General features: G+C 36.4%; 1 protein-coding gene across 4 annotated transcripts in view; it reads left to right on the top strand.

The window, feature by feature from the left end:
* Positions 1–21,491, top strand: part of NEURL1 (neuralized E3 ubiquitin protein ligase 1) — a 149,179-nt gene that overhangs the window by 80,762 nt on the left and 46,926 nt on the right. For 2 of the 4 annotated variants that reach the window (XM_087964611.1, XM_026667502.2), the window contains exons 2-3: positions 17,289–17,530; positions 19,996–20,317. In XM_087964611.1, coding sequence (XP_087820737.1) covers positions 17,289–17,530; positions 19,996–20,317 — 564 coding nt within the window. Of the gene's footprint in view, positions 1–1,417; positions 1,723–17,288; positions 17,531–19,995; positions 20,318–21,491 lie in introns of those variants that run through there. The other 2 variants (XM_087964609.1, XM_087964610.1) reach the window with 2 other exon arrangements.

Genomic DNA, 21,491 nt, shown 5'->3' with positions numbered 1-21,491 from the left:
ACAAAGAGACGTCCCATGGGTAACTTAGCCACATGCCATGGAGGGTTTTAAAAATGACAAGCATTCTGGGAATCAATATAGTTCAGGTAGCAATAATGTTACATGGATGGAGCACCCAATGGTGCACAGGTTGGACCAGTTGAAGCTCCAAATGCTCTTCAAAGGTTGGAGAAACGTGAAGTCCTCACCTAATGTGAACTTGATCCTGGCCTAATGATTGCAAGTACCAAAACTTCTGTTGCTAAGCAGTATGATCACTTAGCGATGGAAATTCCAATGCCAATTAGACTTGTTCCATAGAAGATGGACAACGGCTGTCTGTGATTGGTACAATTTTGATTTCTAGAAGCATGGAAGCATGAATTTAGATTGATTCTGTTGCAGTACATTTTAGAGTACAGGTCTGAAAACAATAGGACTGAATGGATCTTATTTGGACTATTTAGATTCAAAGGTGCAAAAATCCTGACCTGTCATCCAGGAACAGAAGCCCAGGTGCTTGAGCTCTCTCCCTGCTACCAAACCTGCTTCCACAGCTTTGTACTTTCAATAATTATTCAGCAGAGATAATGGACTGAAGAGGAGGCTGCTTTCTGCCTGAGTTAAATGGCAGTCCTACCACAAAAGCTAGTTTGGGAATATGTGTGCAGAAGAAAATGTTTCTGCTGTTGTTATCTAGAATGAATCATGCTGCATTTCAGAAAATGCTTTCTTGCTCTGAAATGTTGAATAATTAAGCACAGAGGAAACTGAGCCAACAGTATTTAGTAGTGCAAATAGTTGGGACTCAGTGTTACTGCAGCAAATATGTGATAAATTGACCCTTCCTTCCTTCCTTCCTTCCTTCCTTCCTTCCTTCCTTCCTTCCTTCCTTCCTTCCTTCCTTCCTTCCTTCCTTCCTTTCTTCCATCCATCCATCCATCCATCCATCCATCCATCCATCCATCCATCCTCTTTTCTAACAAAGAGCTTTACATTGCACAACAATGGAGGTGGATAGCAAGTTTAATTGACAGCCAGACATTTGATTTATAAACAAATCTGCTTTATATTTACAGTGAAATTTGCAGAGGCAGCAATTTTGTTTTGCTTAGAAGCTAGAATACCTTTGGGTGGAGCAGCAGGCACACTGCCATCACTTTGCCAGCCAAGAAATCCACTCTATTTCACCCAGTGATTTATCTGAAGTGTGACCCCCCAAGTGAGGAGAAAGAGAATGGGCCTAGGGTGTGTTGATTGCCCTTGACTCACTTCAGGACTGGGATGTATTGTATGTGTAAAATGCTTTGAGCCACTGGAGCTATTTCAGAGTCATAAGTCTCCTCCTTATGTAAATAATCATGACATATGCCTCTGCTTACTGCTGAGCCTGAGGGGGTCGGAAAGTGGGTGGAGGCTGATTGCTGGCTTCTGTCCTATGTTCATGAGTATGTATTTGTGGAGAGTCGTTCAATCCTCTCTCCTGTCAGAGGATCCTTGGCTCTCGGCTGCTGACAATGCCTGCCTGCTTAGAGTTCTGCATCTCCGTCCTGTGAAAGAGAAAGCTGCAAGGTAGCCAAGCCACCTTGCGCAAGACGATGGGGGGACAGCTAACAAAAAGCACAATATATGGTAAGGAGCTGGCCAGCAGCACTGATGGTTAGGCAGCAAATTCTTAATGTTGGTAGATTGCTTGCCTTTTGCCTGAGCCTTCTGCAGCAAGGGACAATATGGCTCAGAAAGGTAAGTGAGTTATAGCAAGGAGCTGCGGTCTGCCCTGTCTCCTTCATACTCTGTGCCTTTTCTTTTAAAGACAATCTTCCTATGAGAGACTTTATTTAATCCAGAATGCACAAGGGAGGGAGGGAGGGGGGGGAAGAGTGTGTGTATGCATACCTATGCGCCTCTTTTATCTGATTGTATGCAGCGTGCTGCTTTTGTTTTATTGCTTCAGACAAATGTTTGTCTAAAGAATATTGCTTCTGGTGCGTTGACAGATGTCCTGTATGGGAAAAGAGAAAGAAAAGAGCATTGGGAGTGTTTGACAAGACAGTCTGAAGGCACCAAAGATGCATCCATATAAGAAATGGATCAGGGTTTTATCTTAAAGATTTCCTGGATAGTCGGATCTGGTTCTCTCTGACTGTAATGGCATTTCCCTTACAGAACAGCTTGTTAAGAGCTGATCCATTGTAAAGCCTTTTAGCACAGGATGCTGCTTGCCTTGACAGGATCATGGAGAAGAGTACATAAGAGAAGCAGGAGGGGCATTGCAGGGACAAAAGTTTCAAGATGATGAGCAAGATGGAATATTATCTGCATGCTTGTAGTCGATGATTCTGGCACACATTAAAGCATGTCAGCCTGAGTAATTTCAATGGAAAAGTTAAGCATTGCTTCACACTGATATCAATAAAGCTGAGCAGTGTTTAAACTTGGGCTGGTGCAGAATATACTTAACACAGAAATTATTTATTCTTCACAGCTGTTCTCTGTTACTTTTTATTATTGCATGGGAAACCCTTTTATTTTACCGTATTAATACAAATATCTATATTTCAGCCTTACAATAGAATGAGAGTAGATTTCATGGGTGTATCTTTGTTTATAAATATTGTATTAATGTGGAAGGTATCATTGTTTTACACAATGTTACATATAGTAGCGGTATCAAAGGTGCTTGCATTGATTTTTTTTTCTTTGCAAATTGCTAATAAAAATATAAATCAATTATTTATCAAATGATTAGATGTTCAGTATCCATACTTTATTCTCAACATGCAACCAGAACATTTTAGAATAGAGCTGATATCCATTTTTATAAGCATATCATATGTCACATACTATTTGCAAAATAATGTTAATGTATTTTCACAACAAAACTGAGAAATCCAATAAAAAGTGCTGGATTTTCCTCAGATTTTAAAGGATATATGGAGATGTTAATCTAGGTGAATAATTACTATCATGAATCAGCCTAAAATCTTTGTCCTAATTGTGAATTATTTCTGGGAAATATTATTTAGTAACAGTCAGTAGTTATTTCTGCATATTGTGACTGTACTGTATTGAATTAATTTATTTGGAGAATGATTAAATAAGAAGGATAACACAGGAAAAAGGATGTATGTTTAGCATGGTGTGGGAGAAAAATTATTTCAGTTAATGAAAACTGTAGGCACAAGATTCTAGTTGCTGCAAAAGTCCTATTAAAAGTAAAAAGAAAATGAAAAAATAACCCTGCAGAGTTTAAGTCACAGATGCATTCCGCATGCTGTATTATTTACTTTGGAGCACCAAATTATGGACAGCATGCAAATGAAAGCAGATTAATAGGTACTATTTTGGTGGGAAGGTAACAGCATTTTGTGCACTTTAGGTGTATAGTCATGCTGGCCATACAACCACAGAAATTATCTTTGGATAATGCTGGCTCCCTCAGCCAAGAAATGGAGATGAACACTGTGCCTTAAAATTGGACATGACTGATAGGGAAAGTTTTACCTGTTTAATGAATTATTACAATGAAATACCAGCTTTGTACTTTTTTCTATCATTATCATAAAAAAACCTAGTATTGCCTGGTATAACAATTTTTTAGCATAGACTCTACATGCATATTCCCTAAGGTAGACTTGACATATATTTTTTATCTATACATTGCCTAGCTGCTCATCATATCCCTTATGAGCAAAAAATATTTTCTGGATTTGGAAAGTTCATAACTTTCATTTGGGATATGCCCATTTTCTTTTCTTTGATGCATGATTTGAACGAACTCATTGGTTCATTTTTCTGCCAAAATGCATCTTTTAATGGATGTGTGTTTGGGATTATGCATATTGCGCTGGAAGTTGGCCTGTTTGGTCTACAACTTCTTCCAGATTTCTTAAAACGAGATTTAGAGATTGAATGAGAGTGACTAGTCAAAGTCTCCTAGCTGGCTTCGTGCCTAAGGTAGGACTAGAACGTAATGTCTCTCAGTTTCTAGTCAGATGCCTTAACCACTACACCAAACTGCCTTGATAGATCTCATAATCAAGACTAGAAAAATCTATTATTGTTTTGAAATAAGTTACTGAATCACATAAGAAAGGGATACAAAATAATGAAAAGTATTGGAATCTGATACTCCTGAAGAAGATAAATTGCATCCATTCTTGAAAGTTATATACATGCTATTGACTGGAGATTAAGTCTTGAATCTTCTTATTGTTCACAGAACAGATGAACAACAGACAGATTGTTCAGAATAATAATACACTAATTTAATTTTGTGCAAACAGAAATTGTCCTTTCATATGCAATATGAATAAAACTATTTTCTAAAAAAACTCATTAGAAGTAGTTATTTTCTTAAAATTAGGCAGTGATTTGGGTCCTTCTTTCCCCTTTCTATAAGATTATACTGAATTTGTACTTCCTTCCCCTTTCTATTAGATTATACTGCATTTGTTGACTAAATTTACATAACATACACATGGTATTGATTTGAAACACAGTTTCATGTATTATACATTTAGATTATATTTCAGAGTAATAAAAGTGGACACTGTTTCTATTATATCTGGTGTCCTATCATTCTATTATAGAGATAAAGCCGCTAATGGTATTCAGCTTTGTTCGGGTATTTTCCCACGTCATTGTAGTTGTGCTTTTAAAGTTGTAGCAACGTTTCGGCAGAATCTCATCTGCCATCATCAGGCTTCTGTATTGTGTTTGTCACAGACGATTATATATATATATATATATATATATATATATATATATATATATATATATATATATATATATTTTCTTAAGTTTTCGTGGTACTTACATGTATGGTATTCAGCTTTGTTTGGGTATTTTCCCACGTCATTATAGTTGTGCTTTTAAAGTTGTAAAGCACAACTATAATGACGTGGGAAAATACCTGAACAAAGCTGAATACCACACACACACACACACACACACATTTATATATATATATAAATAACAGTTCATGGACAACTCTTGCTTTCCAAAAAGGGTTGAGACCCATGACACCTCTTTTTAGAGGAATATTTCATTTAAAGGTATGAAATACAAGACTTAAAATATAACAGATAATCAGAGTTGGAAGGGACCTTGTAGGTCATCTAGTCCAGCGGTCGCCAACTGGTGGGTCATGGCCCACTGGTGGTCCACGAGAAAATTTTGGTGATCCACAGAGAAATGTCACCCCCAGAGCACACCCCCAAAGCAATTAATCCAGGCTGTGTAGGAACACAAGGCTGTGCCGCCCACATGGGCCGCGGGAACCCTCCCCACCCACTCATTCCTTACCTGGCAAACTTGCCTGCTAAATTGCTATTTTTCCTTTTTCCGACCATCAGCTGTTCTGCTGTGCCAGGAAATTTAGATTAGCTAGAATAGAAAGCAGGAAATCGTTGGATTTCTTGCTTTCTAGCTAATCTTTAGATCTTCGGCTCTGTGTCAGGGCCTCTGTGTCTTTTAAGCAGAGCCGAACCTTCCTTAGGACTGAAGCAGTGCAGACTGAGCTAACCGATGGCAGAAACACAGTTCTCTAAGCAAATCTGTAATTCTGTGAACAACTCAATATGCCTGTCTGTTTTCCCTGATTTTGGGTAAAAGTTGCTCTTTTTTAAATAAAAAAAAATCAATATTTACATATATGGTGTGTTGTGAGTTAATTTTGTGAGTTTGCTTGCTAGCAAATATTATGTGACAGACTCAGCTAGACAATGGCAGATAGATAGATCTCTGAATGAATCTGTGATTCTGTGAGCAACTCAATCTGCCTGCCTGCTTTGCCTGCTTTTGAGTAAAAGCTGCTCTTTTTTTAATAAAAAAATCAATATAAATATTTATAATATTTACATACAAGCCATGCCCAGCCAGTCACATGACCACCAAGCCACACCCACAAATTAGGCCACGCCCACAGAACCAGTTAAGATATTTGTATTCCACCCCTGCCTCTGTGTGTTTGTGTGTGTGTGTGTGGTGGTGGGGGGAGAGAGTGAGGGACGGAGAGAGAGAGGTTAGATCAGATCTCTTTCTCTCTCCCTCTCCCACCAACGTCAGCAAGCTACCGTCAGTCAAAATTCAAATTAATGCTCCCCGGGATTTAAAATTATGAGTTTGGTGGTCCCTGGGGTCCAAAAGTTTGGCAACCCCTCATCTAGTCTAACCCCCTGCCCGAGCAGGAGACCCTACACCATTTCTGACAAATGTCTTAATATGTTCTATAATAACAAACTTATCTAATCAGAAAAACCCAAAGTTTAACTTTTTTCCATCTCAAGCACAAAATCCCGAAGTAGTTTCCAAGTAGAAACAAAGTTGGATGTATTATTTTCTTTGATTCAAACAGTTAATTTAGCCATCTCTGCTAGATCCATCAGTTTTCCAGCCATTCATCCATTGTGGCAATTAGAATATTCTTACATGTTTGTGCATAGAGCATCCTTACTGCTTGTCAACATAAAGAACAATAAGGGAGATTCTTAGGAACAAATTGAAAAAAAAATACTTTTGATACAGAAATGCCTTCATTTAACCTGAATGTGCACCAAACTTCAGTTATTAAAAAAGAATATTGTATAGTGGATCAGTGTACATGAAAGTGCAACCGAAATGATTGAAGAACTAGAAAATAACAACAACAACAACAACAACAACAACATTGCCTCTGTAGTGGAAAGCACTACAGTTGTGTTCTTCATACTGATAGAATCTTTTGTTGCATAGTAAAGTTGAATATTTAGCCATTTATTTACTTATTACATTTATATCCCCAACTCCCAGTTTCTGGATGGTTTATAAATTCTTAAAAACAAAACAAATAAAAAGAACAAAAATGGCAGAGATAACAAACCCAAGAAAAATAAAAAAGTGTTTGTGTGTATATGTGTGGGGTGGTGTTGAATTAAACACACTTGTCCAACAAACATCTAGATCTTCAGAGACCTTCACAACATCAGTAGCATTTGAATCTTAGTGGAATCTCTGATTGCTGAATCTCTGGGGAACGCCATTTCAGAGGGCTATACATCCTGAGAGATGCCATTGTTTAATCAAAGGAACCCAGACTGTGCCAATACCAAATGAACAAAGACAGGACTTCTTAAACCATTTCAAAATTCAATTAAAATCTGTTTCTGGAAGATGCAGCAAACCAACCAACCTGAGCAGTTTTAAAAAGGATTAGGAAAAACAAAAAGGAAATTAATTGTTCAATATTATGTCTTAACACAAGAAACAACGGTGGTGGCCCCAGAGTACCTGATTAGTTACCTTGAAATCCAGAATATTGTAGTAGGTATATCTTTCGTTTGACTTGGCACAGCAATTATATACTCATCTAAAATGAACATAGAAAGGTGATTTCAGCCTTTCAGAAGGTGGCCTAAAAATGCCAGCTCCTTGATACATGGCTCTCATACTAATAAACAGAAAGAGTAAGAGTAAGGAGTAAAAATGACCCCAAATGTTTTTAAGAAGAATGCCTTTTTTGTCAGATGTAAAAGGGGATTATTAATTTTATTATTCTATTTATCAGATATAATAGCAATTACAGATAAGATTAACATCGACCCTAAAAACTAGCATTCATTCTTGGAATAAAGCATGCTGCAATTCTACTATACCGTTTATAGTAATTGGCTACAGTTATTGTGCAAGATAGCAGATGTCCATAATAAAATACTGTACGCATGGAAATCAGTATAATGCTGTTGAAAACAGCATAAATAGAAGGGTTCAGAAGTTTCAACAGTATTAGTTCTGTTTTCTATCCACAAGAAAAATATCATTTCTTCTTAAAAATTAGAAGAAAAGACTGTCTTTCAGTTATGTAATAGGTTTCATTTAAGAATATTTTGTGTGGATAGGTTTTTACAGAAGAAATGTTTGCAACACAGGTTTCTCAGAACATATAGTATTAAAAAGCAGAATAAATAGCTGGATCTTCCAATTATATAGTTATATGAGAATAAAACCACAAAACTCACTTACTTTCTTCATTTGTTATATATTTATATACGACCCTCAGATAATCCACAACAAAAAATGTATATGGATATCGAATTACAAAAATAATAGTCAATACACCAGCATTAAGTTTTTCTCTGTTTTTATAATGGAGAAAGGGAATTTCTAGTAAATGAGTAATCTTTTAATGAAATATAAAGCTGAAAAGCCTGCTAGATCATATGCCAGTTAGTCCCAAATAATGTGCACAAATATGTCTGAGAAACTCCCAGACTTTAATATGGATATTGTACATTTTTTAAAATGAAATTTTAAATAGAGTGGGAGTGATGGTAGCTTTTATTACAGAGTTTTCTATAGTTACAAGAAAAAAGATGCACAAGATAAGTGAAAAAATATTGAAGCATTACTAAAGGGAGACAATGTTATTTCAGCACCTATTATACTGCATATCAAAAACTGATTTGAAGCATATTGTGTCTTTTATTACATTTTCATTTTGTACACTAACTGTATCAAAGCATATGAACATTTCTCAATTTAAATGGGAAATATCCTATTTAATTCTGTTATTTAGTCTCAGATGAATAACCAATTGTTATATCCATATTCAGCAATGTTATTTCCATAATAATTTGGTTTGCAAACACCCAAAATAGGAACAAGGATAGACTAAGACAACACTATGAAAAATTGACTGTGAAAACTTGACAATGCATATGTGAAAACACAATCTTAGGGTTATACTTTCCTTAAAGTTGAGGGTGGGAAATAGGTTGTAATTCTAGGTAAAGATAGAGGTACAAGTGTTGTTGCTCAGTCCTTACATTCTCTAAAGGAGTGCTGTTTGTTTACTTTTATAAAAACCAATTCATGCCTGAACTGGATTAATCCATAGTCTCTCTCTCTCTTTTTTCTCTCCCTCCTCCCTCCCTCCCTCCCTCTCCTCCCTCTCTCTCTCACACACACCATCTATCACAATAATATAGTAGCAGTATTTAGGCTAATATACTCTCCCATGATGTTTTCCAACACTGTCTTAATGGTTTACAATGTAAGCATTATTTTTATATTGCCCTCAGCAATCTGGATCCTAATTTTACCAACCTCGGAAGGCTGAGTCAACCTTGAGCCCCATCAGGATCAAACTCCAGGTTGTGGGAAGAGTTTGGCTGCAATACTGCACTTTAACCACTATTCTACCAGGGCCCAGCTATTATCTATCAATCTATCATGATGTAATGAACTTGCCAAATTAAAATTTTCTGATGTTCCCTTGAGTTGAATAGCATTATGTTTTCAAGTAAGTTAATTAATATCAAGTCTGTACTTTGGAGCTTACCTGACAGATGTGTTAAAAATAGACTGATTCCAATCTAACATTTAGGGTAATTTTTTAAATTGCCATTCAACACGTCCTCCTTTTCCCAAACACTCCCTCAGAGACTGAAAAAAAAAGGCACAAACATTTTCACCAAAACTAGACAAGTTCATGTGCTTTCAGTTTTTCAGTAACATTTTCTTCCCATTCCTAAAAAAAGCTGCACTCTAGCCTTTTTATCCAAGAAATGATTCTTCATTTTTCCCAAACTGTTATGGTACTCCAGTACAATAATTAAACTATCCTCTCACAATCTGCATACCAAAACAACAACAACAACCTGCCACTGTCCCTGAGTTTATTCTTCACTTTCTTGACAAAAGAGATGAACTGGCATATATTCATAACAGAATTTGTGGAAAAAACATTTTGGAAATTGTTTTACTGTACCTATTAGTTGTGGAAATAATTGAAAAGTTGATACTGGTTGAATTCAGTTTTATTTCAACACTTCTAAAGGAATGACAGCAGGCTATTTGGGGGAAAAAGCTGAATGGAGCGTTTCCCTGCCTCAGTCTTCCATCTGAAATGGATGCTTCTAACGAGAGCTCTGCCCTGATAAGTCCACATCAAATGAACCCAGAAAAATACACAATCTCACCATGCCTCTTCCTCTTCTACCAGATGTATTTGCTCTATTACAAATATCCCATATGAGATTCACTACAAATGTATGAATTACAGGTGGTGTTGTGGTTCACCGGCAGCTGGTGCAATCGGATAGTCGGGAAGAACGGGGACCAGTCAGGGAGTCTGGAGAGGACTTGGATGAGGGTCCTGTGTCCAAGGCAGAAATGGGGCCAGGATCATCTGGGAGTAGGGTGCTGCCTTCAGAGTCTTACAGCAGCGAGGCAGAGGACCCAGGGGAGCCTGTTCCCAGTGCGTGTGTGTGCAGGGCTGCTAGAAGACGAGAGCAGCTGAAACAAAAGGGCCGACTCGGAAGTAAGCCTGGGAGGTGATTGCCCTTCCCATAAGGGATAAAAGTCAGGCCAAGATGATGAAACCTTTGCAGGAAGCAAAGTAGTTCCGAGTCATCCTTGAAGCTCTTTATACTTCGGTTGGTTTTTCTTGTACTTCAGTTGGTTTCTTTTCTAGTTAATTGGATACTTCTGTTTTGGCAGCAATTCACAAAACTGAAAGGTGTGTGCTTATCTTGGGGGACTGTTTGAGCTTAATTCTATCTGGGAATGAAAACAATTCCCAGCGTTGCAATAAAATAGCTTTTAAAACAAGTTTGGGCAACTGACTCATATTTATGATTGTTGCAGTGTCCTGGGGTCATGTGATCACATTTTGACAAGCAAAGTCAATGGGGAAGCCAGATTCACTTAACAACCATATTATTAACAATTGCAGTGATTCTCTTAATAATTGTGGTGAAAAAGATTGTAAAATGGAGCAAAACTCACTTAACAACTGTCTCCCTTAGCAACTGAAATTTTGGGCTCAATTGTGGTTGTAAGCCGAGGACTGTCCGCATAACTTCAACAATTTGCAGACAGTGGGAATGGTAGTCCAAAATCTTGAAAACATCAGGATTGGAAAAGCTGAATGCTATCTATAAGCTGAAGAAAGAGATAGAAACCAGTCAGATTATTTATTTTGCAGAATTTAGATTTAAGAGTTTGTGACACCAAGTATGCCACATTGAAAAGAAGTATAGGCATGTTAGTCAAAATGTTCTTCACATATACTTACAAAACCTTTTGCTATATGTATACAAAACATACACATAAACAGTTTCTCTTTCCTGTTGCAAGTTCATATGATATTTGTTGTGAAAACTGTCATATGAATTATTTCAGTGTTTATTGTGGTTGGGTTTTGTTTTCAGGAACTAACCATACTATTGGGCGTGCCCACTTCAGCAAATTTTGCAAATTCAAATAAAGGCTAATCTAGCAATTCCAGAGAAACCAAACCTGTACGTTGTTTGGAAAGTGGTGTATGTTACACTAACTACCCAAGTTAGCCTTATTTTTTGGGATCTCATCTTGTTATTATGGTGGGGTTTTTTTTTTGTTTTCTTTCAGAAATAACCGGGAAAATCCTACTTATTTGTTTTTATTCAAATACACACTTATTTTGCAAATCCTGCAAAAATCTTCTATCCTGTTGGCTAGCTTTACTTACAAAATACTTGATTTGTTGTGCCTTTATTTTATTTTATTTTATTTTGGTGCTTTCAAGACAGTTTATAGCTCCTGGTGACTGCCTGGACAAGACTCTGCAGTTTTGTTGACAAGATCTTTCAGAAGTGGTTTGTCATTGCTTCCTTCCTAAGGTTGAGAGAAAGTGACTGGCCAAAGGTCAGCCAGCTGGCTATATGCCTAAGGATCTTCCCATTTCTAGCCCGGTTCCTTAGCCACTATATCAAAGTGCTTACTTTCAAGTTTTACTGATGCATAACAGGGATTCTTATTCTCTATACACTAATCAACCTTTTCTCAAGCAGGATAAATTTTATGCTGCGGTATTGTTTTTTTTAAAGCGAAACTTAAAGACCCATTAACCACAACTTGGTACAAAACAGGAGACTTCAATTGTATTTGTATTTAATATCAGAACTGAAGAGAAATCATAGCTTTTCTTAACAATATTTTATTCATGATTGGGATAATGTTTTTGTGCTGGTATTGTTAAACTCAAAATCAGAATTTTTTGCTAAATTGCTCAAATATATTAGGGGATCCTAACCTACTATCTGGAGAAATGAGTTTAAAAATGAAGGCAATGTTCATTTATTATTACGCTTCTATGTCACCCATCTCGCCAAGACAAGTTATATTGGTACTGCTTCAGATTAATCTAAGAAGAGAATGGTAAAAATAACTCGGCTTCTTAATTACCTGAAGAGAATGCTAATTCATACATACATATTTGTCTTGCTACTTTCTTTGGGGGTAAGCAACATATACAAAGTACAAAAAACCTAGGAGAAAAACTAAGAGTAACCCAAAATAGGGAAAGACAATGATTAGCTCATCTTGTACTTTAGCATATTGTTGCAAAACACCCTTGCTTTCCCCATTTTGAGGCATAACTTTGCAGTTCTATGGCAGAACTCTCTTGTGGAAAATGCTATTAAATATTGTTTTGTCCTGTAAATGTCATCTTTCTGTTTAGGAAGTCATGAATTAAATATGCTAATTGATGGTCCTATAATTATATTAATCTCACTGTGTATAAACTATATTGTTTTCAAAATGACTCCATTTTAACTTGTCAGTTTTGAAAACTGATTGTGCAAAAGAAAAATTGGAAAAGTTGGACATGTTTTTTGGATCTGAAAATCAGAACATCCACCATAAAGAGACCCAGTTTGGTCTAGTGGTTAAGGCACCAGACCAAAAACTGGGGACTGTGAGTTCTATTCCCACTTTAGCTGTGAAAACCAGCTGGGTGACCTTGGGCCAGTCACTCTCTCTCAGCCTAATTCACCTTACAGGGTTGTTGTTGTGAGTAAAGTAAGAATTACACCAGCCAGTTGTCATTCTTAGTTTCTAATGACACTGGTCTTATTCCTAAAATGGAGAAAATTATTTTGGTTATGCTTTCTGGTTTTCAACTAGTTACAATTCTATGGCAGAACTCTCTTGTTGAATATGCTATTATCTTGTTGAATATTATTTGCCTTTCATCCATCTCCATCAATGTCTTGATGATTTTGTTCTCTGATACCATAACTGCAAAAGTGAATTTTTAAACTGTTTTGAAATAGCAGGACTACAACAGAAATGTCATAGCAATGATCAAGGAAGAAGAAATGCACAAGGATAAAAAGGACAATAGTCATATTTTCTAGGACATGAGTTTTTCATCTTTTTAATATATATTTCAGTGATGTCAAAAACAGTAGTTTTCACATCAAAGCACTTTTTAAATGCTTTTATTGGGGAGATGAATCAGATATATTTTATACAAAGCTTTTTTCATTTTAAGTGAATAGAATGACCTGTAATTTATTATTTATCTGGAATCTCCACTTCTTCCCAAATATTGCATGAATTCTTAGCCTTCAGTTAAAAAGACCCACTTTGCGTGAGGTCTATGTAAGAGCTAGTTTGGTCTAGTGGTTATGGCACCAGGTTAGCAACCAGGGGGGCCTGAATTCAAATCCTGCCTTAGCTATGAAAGTTTGCTACCTTGAATTACTTGTAAAAATAAAGATGAAATACAAATACATAAATAAAAATAATTTTTCATTCTGCAGTTAAACCTAGAACACACCCTATTAAGTATCTATTTTTGAGCAAGGCCACAATCTCCTGGGGCAGTGAAGAGAATCCAGAACACTATATAATTTTTCTAATTTTCCTCTCCAAGATAAAAGAAAGGGTTATACCCTCAGAAGGAAAATTTGACATGGCATATGAAGCATTTAATCTAGGAGACATGCTCTTAGCAGCACTAGTTGTTTAGAATGAAAAAAATAAAAGGGTCTGGATAGTTCTAAACGTCTTCACCCTCAGCTATGTTCTTAGCCTAGAAGAAAATATAAACCAAACATTCATTCTCTTCCACTGTTCCTCCAGCAACATGAATAAATGGTATTTGGACCCACCAAATACCATTTATTCTGGCACCAGAAGTTCTGAATGAAACAAGGTCTCCTCTCAGAATGTTTCTTATCTTCTTATCACAGATATTAGTCCTTCATTTTTCAGCAAAATGCAAATATTAGTTAATACGTTTTTGTTCTCAGTAATCTTTCTTCATTATTATTTTAAACTACTGTAAACACATTAAAATATATAAATATGTACAACTCTGTATCCCTCGATAGACTTTTCCCTGTCTTATGTTCTAGTGCAGGGGTCGCCAACATTTTGGACCTCAGGGATCACCAAACTCATAATTTTAAATCCCAGGGACCACTAACTGTTTCTGTGGGCATGGCCTAATTTGTGGGTGTGGCTTGGTGGTCATGTGACTGGCTGGGCATGGCTTGTATGTAAATATAAATATTTATATAAATATTGAATGTTTTATTTAAAAAAAGAGCAACTTTTACCCAAAATCAGGCAAATCAGACAGACAGATTGAGTTGCTCACATAATCACAGATTCATTCAGAGATCTATCTATCTGCCATTGGCTAGCTCATTCTGTCACATAAAATTTGCTTGCCGTGAGTCTGCATTGAACAGTAGAACCTTCAGTCCTAAGGGAGTTTCGGCTGTGCTTAAAAGCAGACCCAAAGATCTAAAGACTAGCTAGAAAGCAAAAAATCCAACCATTTCCTGCTTCCTAGCTAATCTAAATCTCCTGGCACAGCAGAACAACTGATGGTTGGAAAAATAGCAATTTAGCAGCAAGTTTGCCAGGTAAGGAATGAGTGGAGGGGAGGGTGGGCCATGTGGATGGCGCAGCCTTGTGTTTCTGCGCAGCCTGGATTAATTGCTTTGGGGAGTGCTCTGGGGGTGAGATTTCTCTGCGGCCCACCAAAATTTTCTCGTGGCCCACCAGTGGGCTGCGGCCCGCCAATTGGCGACCACTGTTCTAGTGGTCAGTTCACTTTCTGTAAAATTTCTAGCACTCTAATGTATTATATTTATGTAGCGTATTCAAATATAGACTTCTAATACTACATTCCTATTGGTTAGTTAACACAGCGTAACGATTGGTTAAGAACAACGGGTTCCAATTGGCCGCATAAGCGGCGGGAAGTTTAAACACATGCCATTGGTTGCGAGCCGCAAGCAGCCGCTATAAAAAGGGCTGCCGCGGCTGGACTTCAGTTGAAGTTACTGGTTGCTAATAAAGAGCTGATTTCAACTCCGGTATTCGAGTCTGCTTTGTCCTGGTGATAGGACAATTTATTTATTGCTTGACATAATATTTTGAGGAGTAAGTACTCCAAATATTAGTTGCCCTTGTCTTAAAATCTTAATAGTTTTTGCCAGAATGTGTGTTCCTTCTTTTTTCCTTGATCTGGGCAATAAAAAAGATTTACTGAAATTTAGAACATACATTAAAATAAAAAATAAATAACCTTGCAAGAATGTTTTCTTGATCTTTAAAACTTACTTGGTTCTCTTCTGTCATTTGGGACTTGTTTATTATTTCTTTAAGTTTATCTCAAGTTAGATTATTTTACATTGAAATATTTTCTGGAAGAATTCATTTTCTCAGAAATATAAACATTTGCATTTTGCTTTCCTTTTTTTCTGAGAAATTCAAGATTCCATTTTTTTACTTATAATGTAATTCCTATTCTGGTATTTTCCTTCATGAATAGATTAGCAGAAGCATGCACATATTTTTCCTGGTTCAGGACACTGCTTCATCTTTGAATAGCATGTTAAGGACCATGCAATGAACTCATGAGTGAATAAGAATAATTGAGACTAATATATGAAATATTTATTTTTGTGCCTTAGCAAATTATCCATCATTCAAAGCAATTTCCAAAAGACCTCATGGTTTATTTGTGGTATTCACTGTCACCAGTAGAACTCCTAGCTGTTCTCCAATTTAATACACTGTACCATTGCTATGTATTGTCTATTTCTGTATGAATTCTTATTAAGATTCTTTATCATTCCATATCTCCCTATTGTTTCTGGCTTCTTCCACCTTTTCCAGCTCTAAACAAAATTCTGATTTATAATCTTGTTGAAATTTAATAGGATAGCTTTAAAGTTATAGCAATGTGCATAGAAAATATGCATGAGATAAGCTTTCCATTTCAATGTAATTAAACTAGAAGAGAACACTTGCACTTAAAAAAATATTCCAGAACTAGATCCCAAAATACTATGACCAGCATTTTTTCTTCCAAAAGATGAACTGTTAGGTTATATTTAGCAAGAGAGTGGTTTTTTAAAAAGTCTGCACTACTTGAGAGGCCTATTGAAGGAAAGCAAACAACATTCAGGCCACGGAAATAAACGATGTTCATTAAATATTCACAATCAGATTCTCCTTTTACATGGCTGGTGTTTTCAATGTCAATTTCTGTTTACAGTCAGCGAGCATTCTACACTAATGGAAACTGAAGGTTTAGCATATCTCTACTGGACAGGAAAGGGAAACAATTATTAGGTATCAGTGTTCAATACTATTTACTTTCAAATTGATTTGCCATGTAATTTCCTGTATTTAGTGCTTGACCTAAAATTTATTACTATGTACAGAATTCAGATTAATGTGCAATGTTTTTATGAACCATTGAAAACCACTGAAAATAGGCTATATATTAAAACCACATGCACCACATCATGAAAACATGATAGTTCAAGAAAGAGAACACTGCTTACCATTTTGAGCCAGATCACACTGACATTCAACTGTCTGCCATTTTCAGTAATAGGCAGCCCATTTGTAAGTATGATTTGCCTGTAAATTGAATGTTCTTAATCCAGGGACTGCCTGTATGTCATATTGTATTTGGTTATCGTAGTGTTATTTCCAGGCTTTCTGGGCAAGCTATAAATGCTATCCATTCATTGAACTATAGAGTCCTTGGTGCTCTTTGAGCTTGGTTGTTTATCTGAAAACGTTTCACTACCCAGCTAGGTAACATCATCTATGTACTTTGTATTTTTACCATATATTCTTATATATTTTCTAAAGATTTCTAGATTTAGTTAAAATCTGGGACTAATTGCTGACAAATAGAGTAAATACAGTACACATGTTCTTTCCCTTCTATGTGTAGTTTCATCTAGAATTTATTTTATATAATTTATTTTGAATTACTGATATTAAATAATTGAACATTTTGCAAGCTACAAAAAGTGTTTTGAATGCCAGATAGTCCCTTGGCTTAAATATGTATGGTTATGTTGTGTTATTTGTTATTGTAGTTTATGTTATACAGCATTTTTAAAAATAAATTACAGTAGTCTCATAGCTAAGCAATGATTTCATTCAATGTTTTTCTTCAATAGTGGTTCCTTTTTGTTTGATTTAAAGATCAGTTCCCTCTCTCCTTACTATTATCTCAGATTCCATTGGTGGGCCCTTTCCTGCTACCTCTCATCGATGCCACCACAAGCAAAAGCACTGTCTACCCATCTCACAGTGTGGCACTCTCTCTATCAGCCCACTGCTTTTTCATCCTCACACCAAGGGGTCACAGATCATTATGGATACCACTCAGAAAGTAGTCAAGCGACAGGCAAGTTTCTGCAATGCCATCACCTTCAGCAACAGGCCAATAGTCATCTATGAGCAAATCAGACTTAAGGTGAGTTGGTGCTTCTTTCCACTTTCTTTATTTTTAGCACAAAAATTGGCTTGATAGGCCAGCCTTTGCAGTATTTTCTCATATGTTTCCATATTGAAGGAGATACCAACTTTTGCAGAAATAATTTGATTGGTGGAGTTGGTATGTTCTGACTTCTCTCAGTTTAGCAGGAAAGTGTCCTTCTCTGCATGTTTCCTTGAATGAAGTTGTCCATGAGACCTGGAAAAATATTTCGTTTTTCTTCTTTTTCCAAGAGAAAAGATGGAGAATTCCAGAGATTCAACCTTCTAGAATAGAATGGAATAGAATAGAATAGAATAGAATAGAATAGAATAGAATAGAATAGAATAGAATAGAATAGAATTCTTTATTGGCCAAGTGTGATTGAACACACAAGGAATTTGTCTTGGTGCAAATGCTTTCAGTGTACATAAAAGAAAAGATACATTCATCAAGAGTCAAGAATCATAAGGTACAACACTTAATGATAGTCATAGGGTATAATAAGCAATCAAATCATACTAAGAAACAGTCAATATAAATCGTAAGGATACAAGTGACAAAGTTACAGTTATACAGTCAGAAGTGGGAGGGGTGAGTGATAAGGAGTGATGAGAAGACTAATTGTAATAGCAGTGCAGACTTTGTAAATAGTTGGACTGTGCTGAGGGAATTATTTGTTTAGCAGAGTGATGGCGTTCGGGAAAAACTGTCCTAGTGTCTAGTTGTTCTGGTGTGCAGTGTTCTATAGTGTTGTTTTGAGGGTAGGAGTTGTCCAGGATGTGAGGGGTCTGTAAATATTTTCACAGCCCTCTTTTTGACTTGTGCAGTATACAGGACCTCGACGGAAGGCAGGTAGGTAGTAATTATTTTTTCTGCAGTCCTAATTATCCTCTGAAGTGTATGTCTGTCCTGTTGGGTTGCAGAATCAAATCAGACAGTCATAGATATTATGGAATATAATATTCTATAATAGAATATTCTTTTCAGATAGCAAATGTTCCTCTAAAAATTATTATCTTGAAAGAATTTTCAATTTTAGCAAATTGGACTATCAATCCTGGTCCAGAATCACGATTGTATCAAGATTTTTATTCTTTTTCTCCTCTATATTTCTATAACAAATTGAATCAGCTGGGAGTGTGATTTATGTCTAGAGTTGATGGTGCAGCAAGACATTATTTGCTCAGCTAAGGAACTTTACTCAGCTACAGGTACTAGTATCTTGGTACCAATAGCTGGTCTTTCTTCATAATAAAATACCTGCTTGCCCAATTTCTTTTGAGTGCTGGAGAGGAGGGCTAGCACATGCTATCTCCTCTCTTTCTCCCATTAAAAATTTCCATTATAGGATGTGAAAAAGGATATATTATATCAAATAAATGTGGAACCACTAATTATAATCACATTTCATATGCTTCAATAATAGTAAAAATCCTTATTTAAACAAGTGCTTAAGCAAAGAAACAATGCCATGCTGTTAAGCATTATTACTAAACTTTAGTTTAAGTTATTACATATTTATTCTGTTTCCATTTAGAAACATTACAGCACCACCATACCTTGGTATTATCTCTGTTTCATCATTATAACTTTATGGGTGGATCCACAGGTTGCTATATTTTATTTAAACTCCATCTCCACCATCCCCATGATTACGGCATTGTCCAATTTCTGCAGCTGCAGACTTCTGAAATATTTCTTGTTTAACCTGCTCTCTGGAAAACCAAATTAAGGAATTTAATTCCTTAAATTGTTAAAAGTGTAATTTACTTGAAAAGAATTATTTTACACTTGGAGTACTATCTGGAGATGAATTAAATATAAAAATATTTGGTGTTATTTTTGCATGGATGGGACAGAAAAATAAATGCCCTGATTGCATCTAGTAACAGCAAATAGATATTTGCCAGGAACAGGCAGGTTAGATTTATAGACAAAGATTGCATTATATGGATTAAATCATGGCAACATTGGAATTACTGTGAAATTGCCTTTAGACCAGTGGTGGTATTCATCAGGTCTGACCAGTTCTAGAGAATCGGTAGCGGAAATTTTGAGTAGCTCAGAGAACCAGCAAATACCACTTCTGACTGCCCCACCCTCATCTTTTCTTCTCCTCTGCCACACCCACCAAGCCAAGCCATGCCATGAGCACAGAGCCGGTAGTAAAAAGATTTGAATCCCACCACTGCTGTAGACACACCATGATGATTGGGAGTGACACACAACCTATTGTTACAGTATTTTGTATCATATCCTTATTCCTTTCAAAAACAGATCTCATAACATACTGTATTCATATTTCCACACTTTGTGCAAGGACAGTTTCATCCTCTATATATTGCCATCATCAGATTGCTAGATGTGTTAAACTTCCTTATCCATTCATATTCCCAATCCTATGCATACCTCACAAAGAGGCAAAGTAATTACATTGATTTTGTTCTGTTTCCCTCTTTTAGATCACAAAGAAGCAGTGTTGTTGGAGTGGAGCTCTTCGACTGGGATTTACATCCAAGGATCCCTCCAGGATTAACCCAGAAACTCTGCCCAAGTATGCATGCCCAGATCTGGTTTCTCAAAGTGGATTTTGGGCAAAAGCCCTTCCAGAAGAGTTTGCAAACGAAGGAAATATCATTGCATTCTGGGTGGATAAAAAGGGGCGTGTATTTTATCGCGTGAATGATTCTGCTGCCATGTTGTTCTTCAGCGGGGTAAGGACAACTGAACCATTGTGGGCTTTGATTGATGTCTATGGACTGACTCGTGGAGTGCAACTGTTAGGTAGGTACATATCTCAAAACAATATGGCATTGTTGTGAGTTGCTATGGTATATCCTTGTATTCTTGAGAAGAAATACTTTAATTCTTGTCTTATCTGACTTAATAACGACTCTCCAGTGGTTGAACAACAGAATCAGGCCATTTGTAGTGATGTACGTCTCTGAAACAATATAGCCATCCATGCATTTTTATCTCTTGATTTCTGTTTCTAACTCCATATCCTGTTATGCTTATCTTCTAGTCACTGTTTCTTGTTCTAGTTCCAAAGGTCAAGAAGATCAAGAACAATGCAGCAGATTGTCAGGACTCAGCTGGCATTATAAACTTTATAGAGAGTTACTGCAGGCTTTTTGCATTTTATTGTCATTTAACTTTTTGGCATATAGAAACAAAGAAGACTTCTTTAATCCATGCCAAGCCACTTCCATGTGGTACATATGGAGAATGTCCTTCATTGGACGATTAACTAAAGAGTTGGAAGTGAAACGCTTTTAACTTAACTGACTAGAAAATCTGTAAAATGGTCTTTTTTTTTTTTTTTTAAAAAAATCCAACTGGAAAAGTAGGTAGTTCAATAATGGAAAAATATAAGTATTATTGCTCAGGCCTTACATTCTCTAAAGGAGTGCTGTTTGTGTCAGGTTTCCAAGTGGTGAAATCCATTTAAAAAAGAAAATAACAAAGTCCATCTTCCAAGACAAATTCTTTTATTTAGGAAAGCATCAAATTGGCAAAGTCCATGGTAATTCTGGATCTGACAAAACCCAAATTACCCCACAATATTAAAAGTTAGAAACAACCCCCAAAATCACATTCTCCAATAGAAATAATTCAACTTTGCTTGATGTCATAAATCTCCACCTCAAGGGGCCCCAGCACGGACAGCTCATTTCCCACGGGAAGGAGAATCCCCTAGCCAAAACAACTCTCTTTATCTCCACTCCTCCCCCATTAGGAATGTGGCAAGCCCAAAACCCTTCCCCCCATGACTGTCACAGAGAAAGTAAGAAAAAGAATATATACTAAGCCTAACTAAAAGGCTACACATATGTCAATTCCTGGCTTTACTTTTATAAAAACTAGTTCATGCCTGAACTGGATTAATCCATAGCCTCCCTCCCTCTCCCCCCCCCACTTTTTCTTTCTCTCTGGTTTGTGTGTGTGTGTGTGTACT

Source organism: Notechis scutatus, chromosome 4 (assembly GCF_049901735.1).
Source record: "Notechis scutatus isolate UNSWTSFEM ecotype Mainland chromosome 4, rNotScu1.2, whole genome shotgun sequence".
Classification (NCBI taxonomy): domain Eukaryota; kingdom Metazoa; phylum Chordata; class Lepidosauria; order Squamata; family Elapidae; genus Notechis; species Notechis scutatus.
Note: the sequence above shows the minus strand (reverse complement) of the source record. Positions and strands in the feature narration are given on the sequence as shown.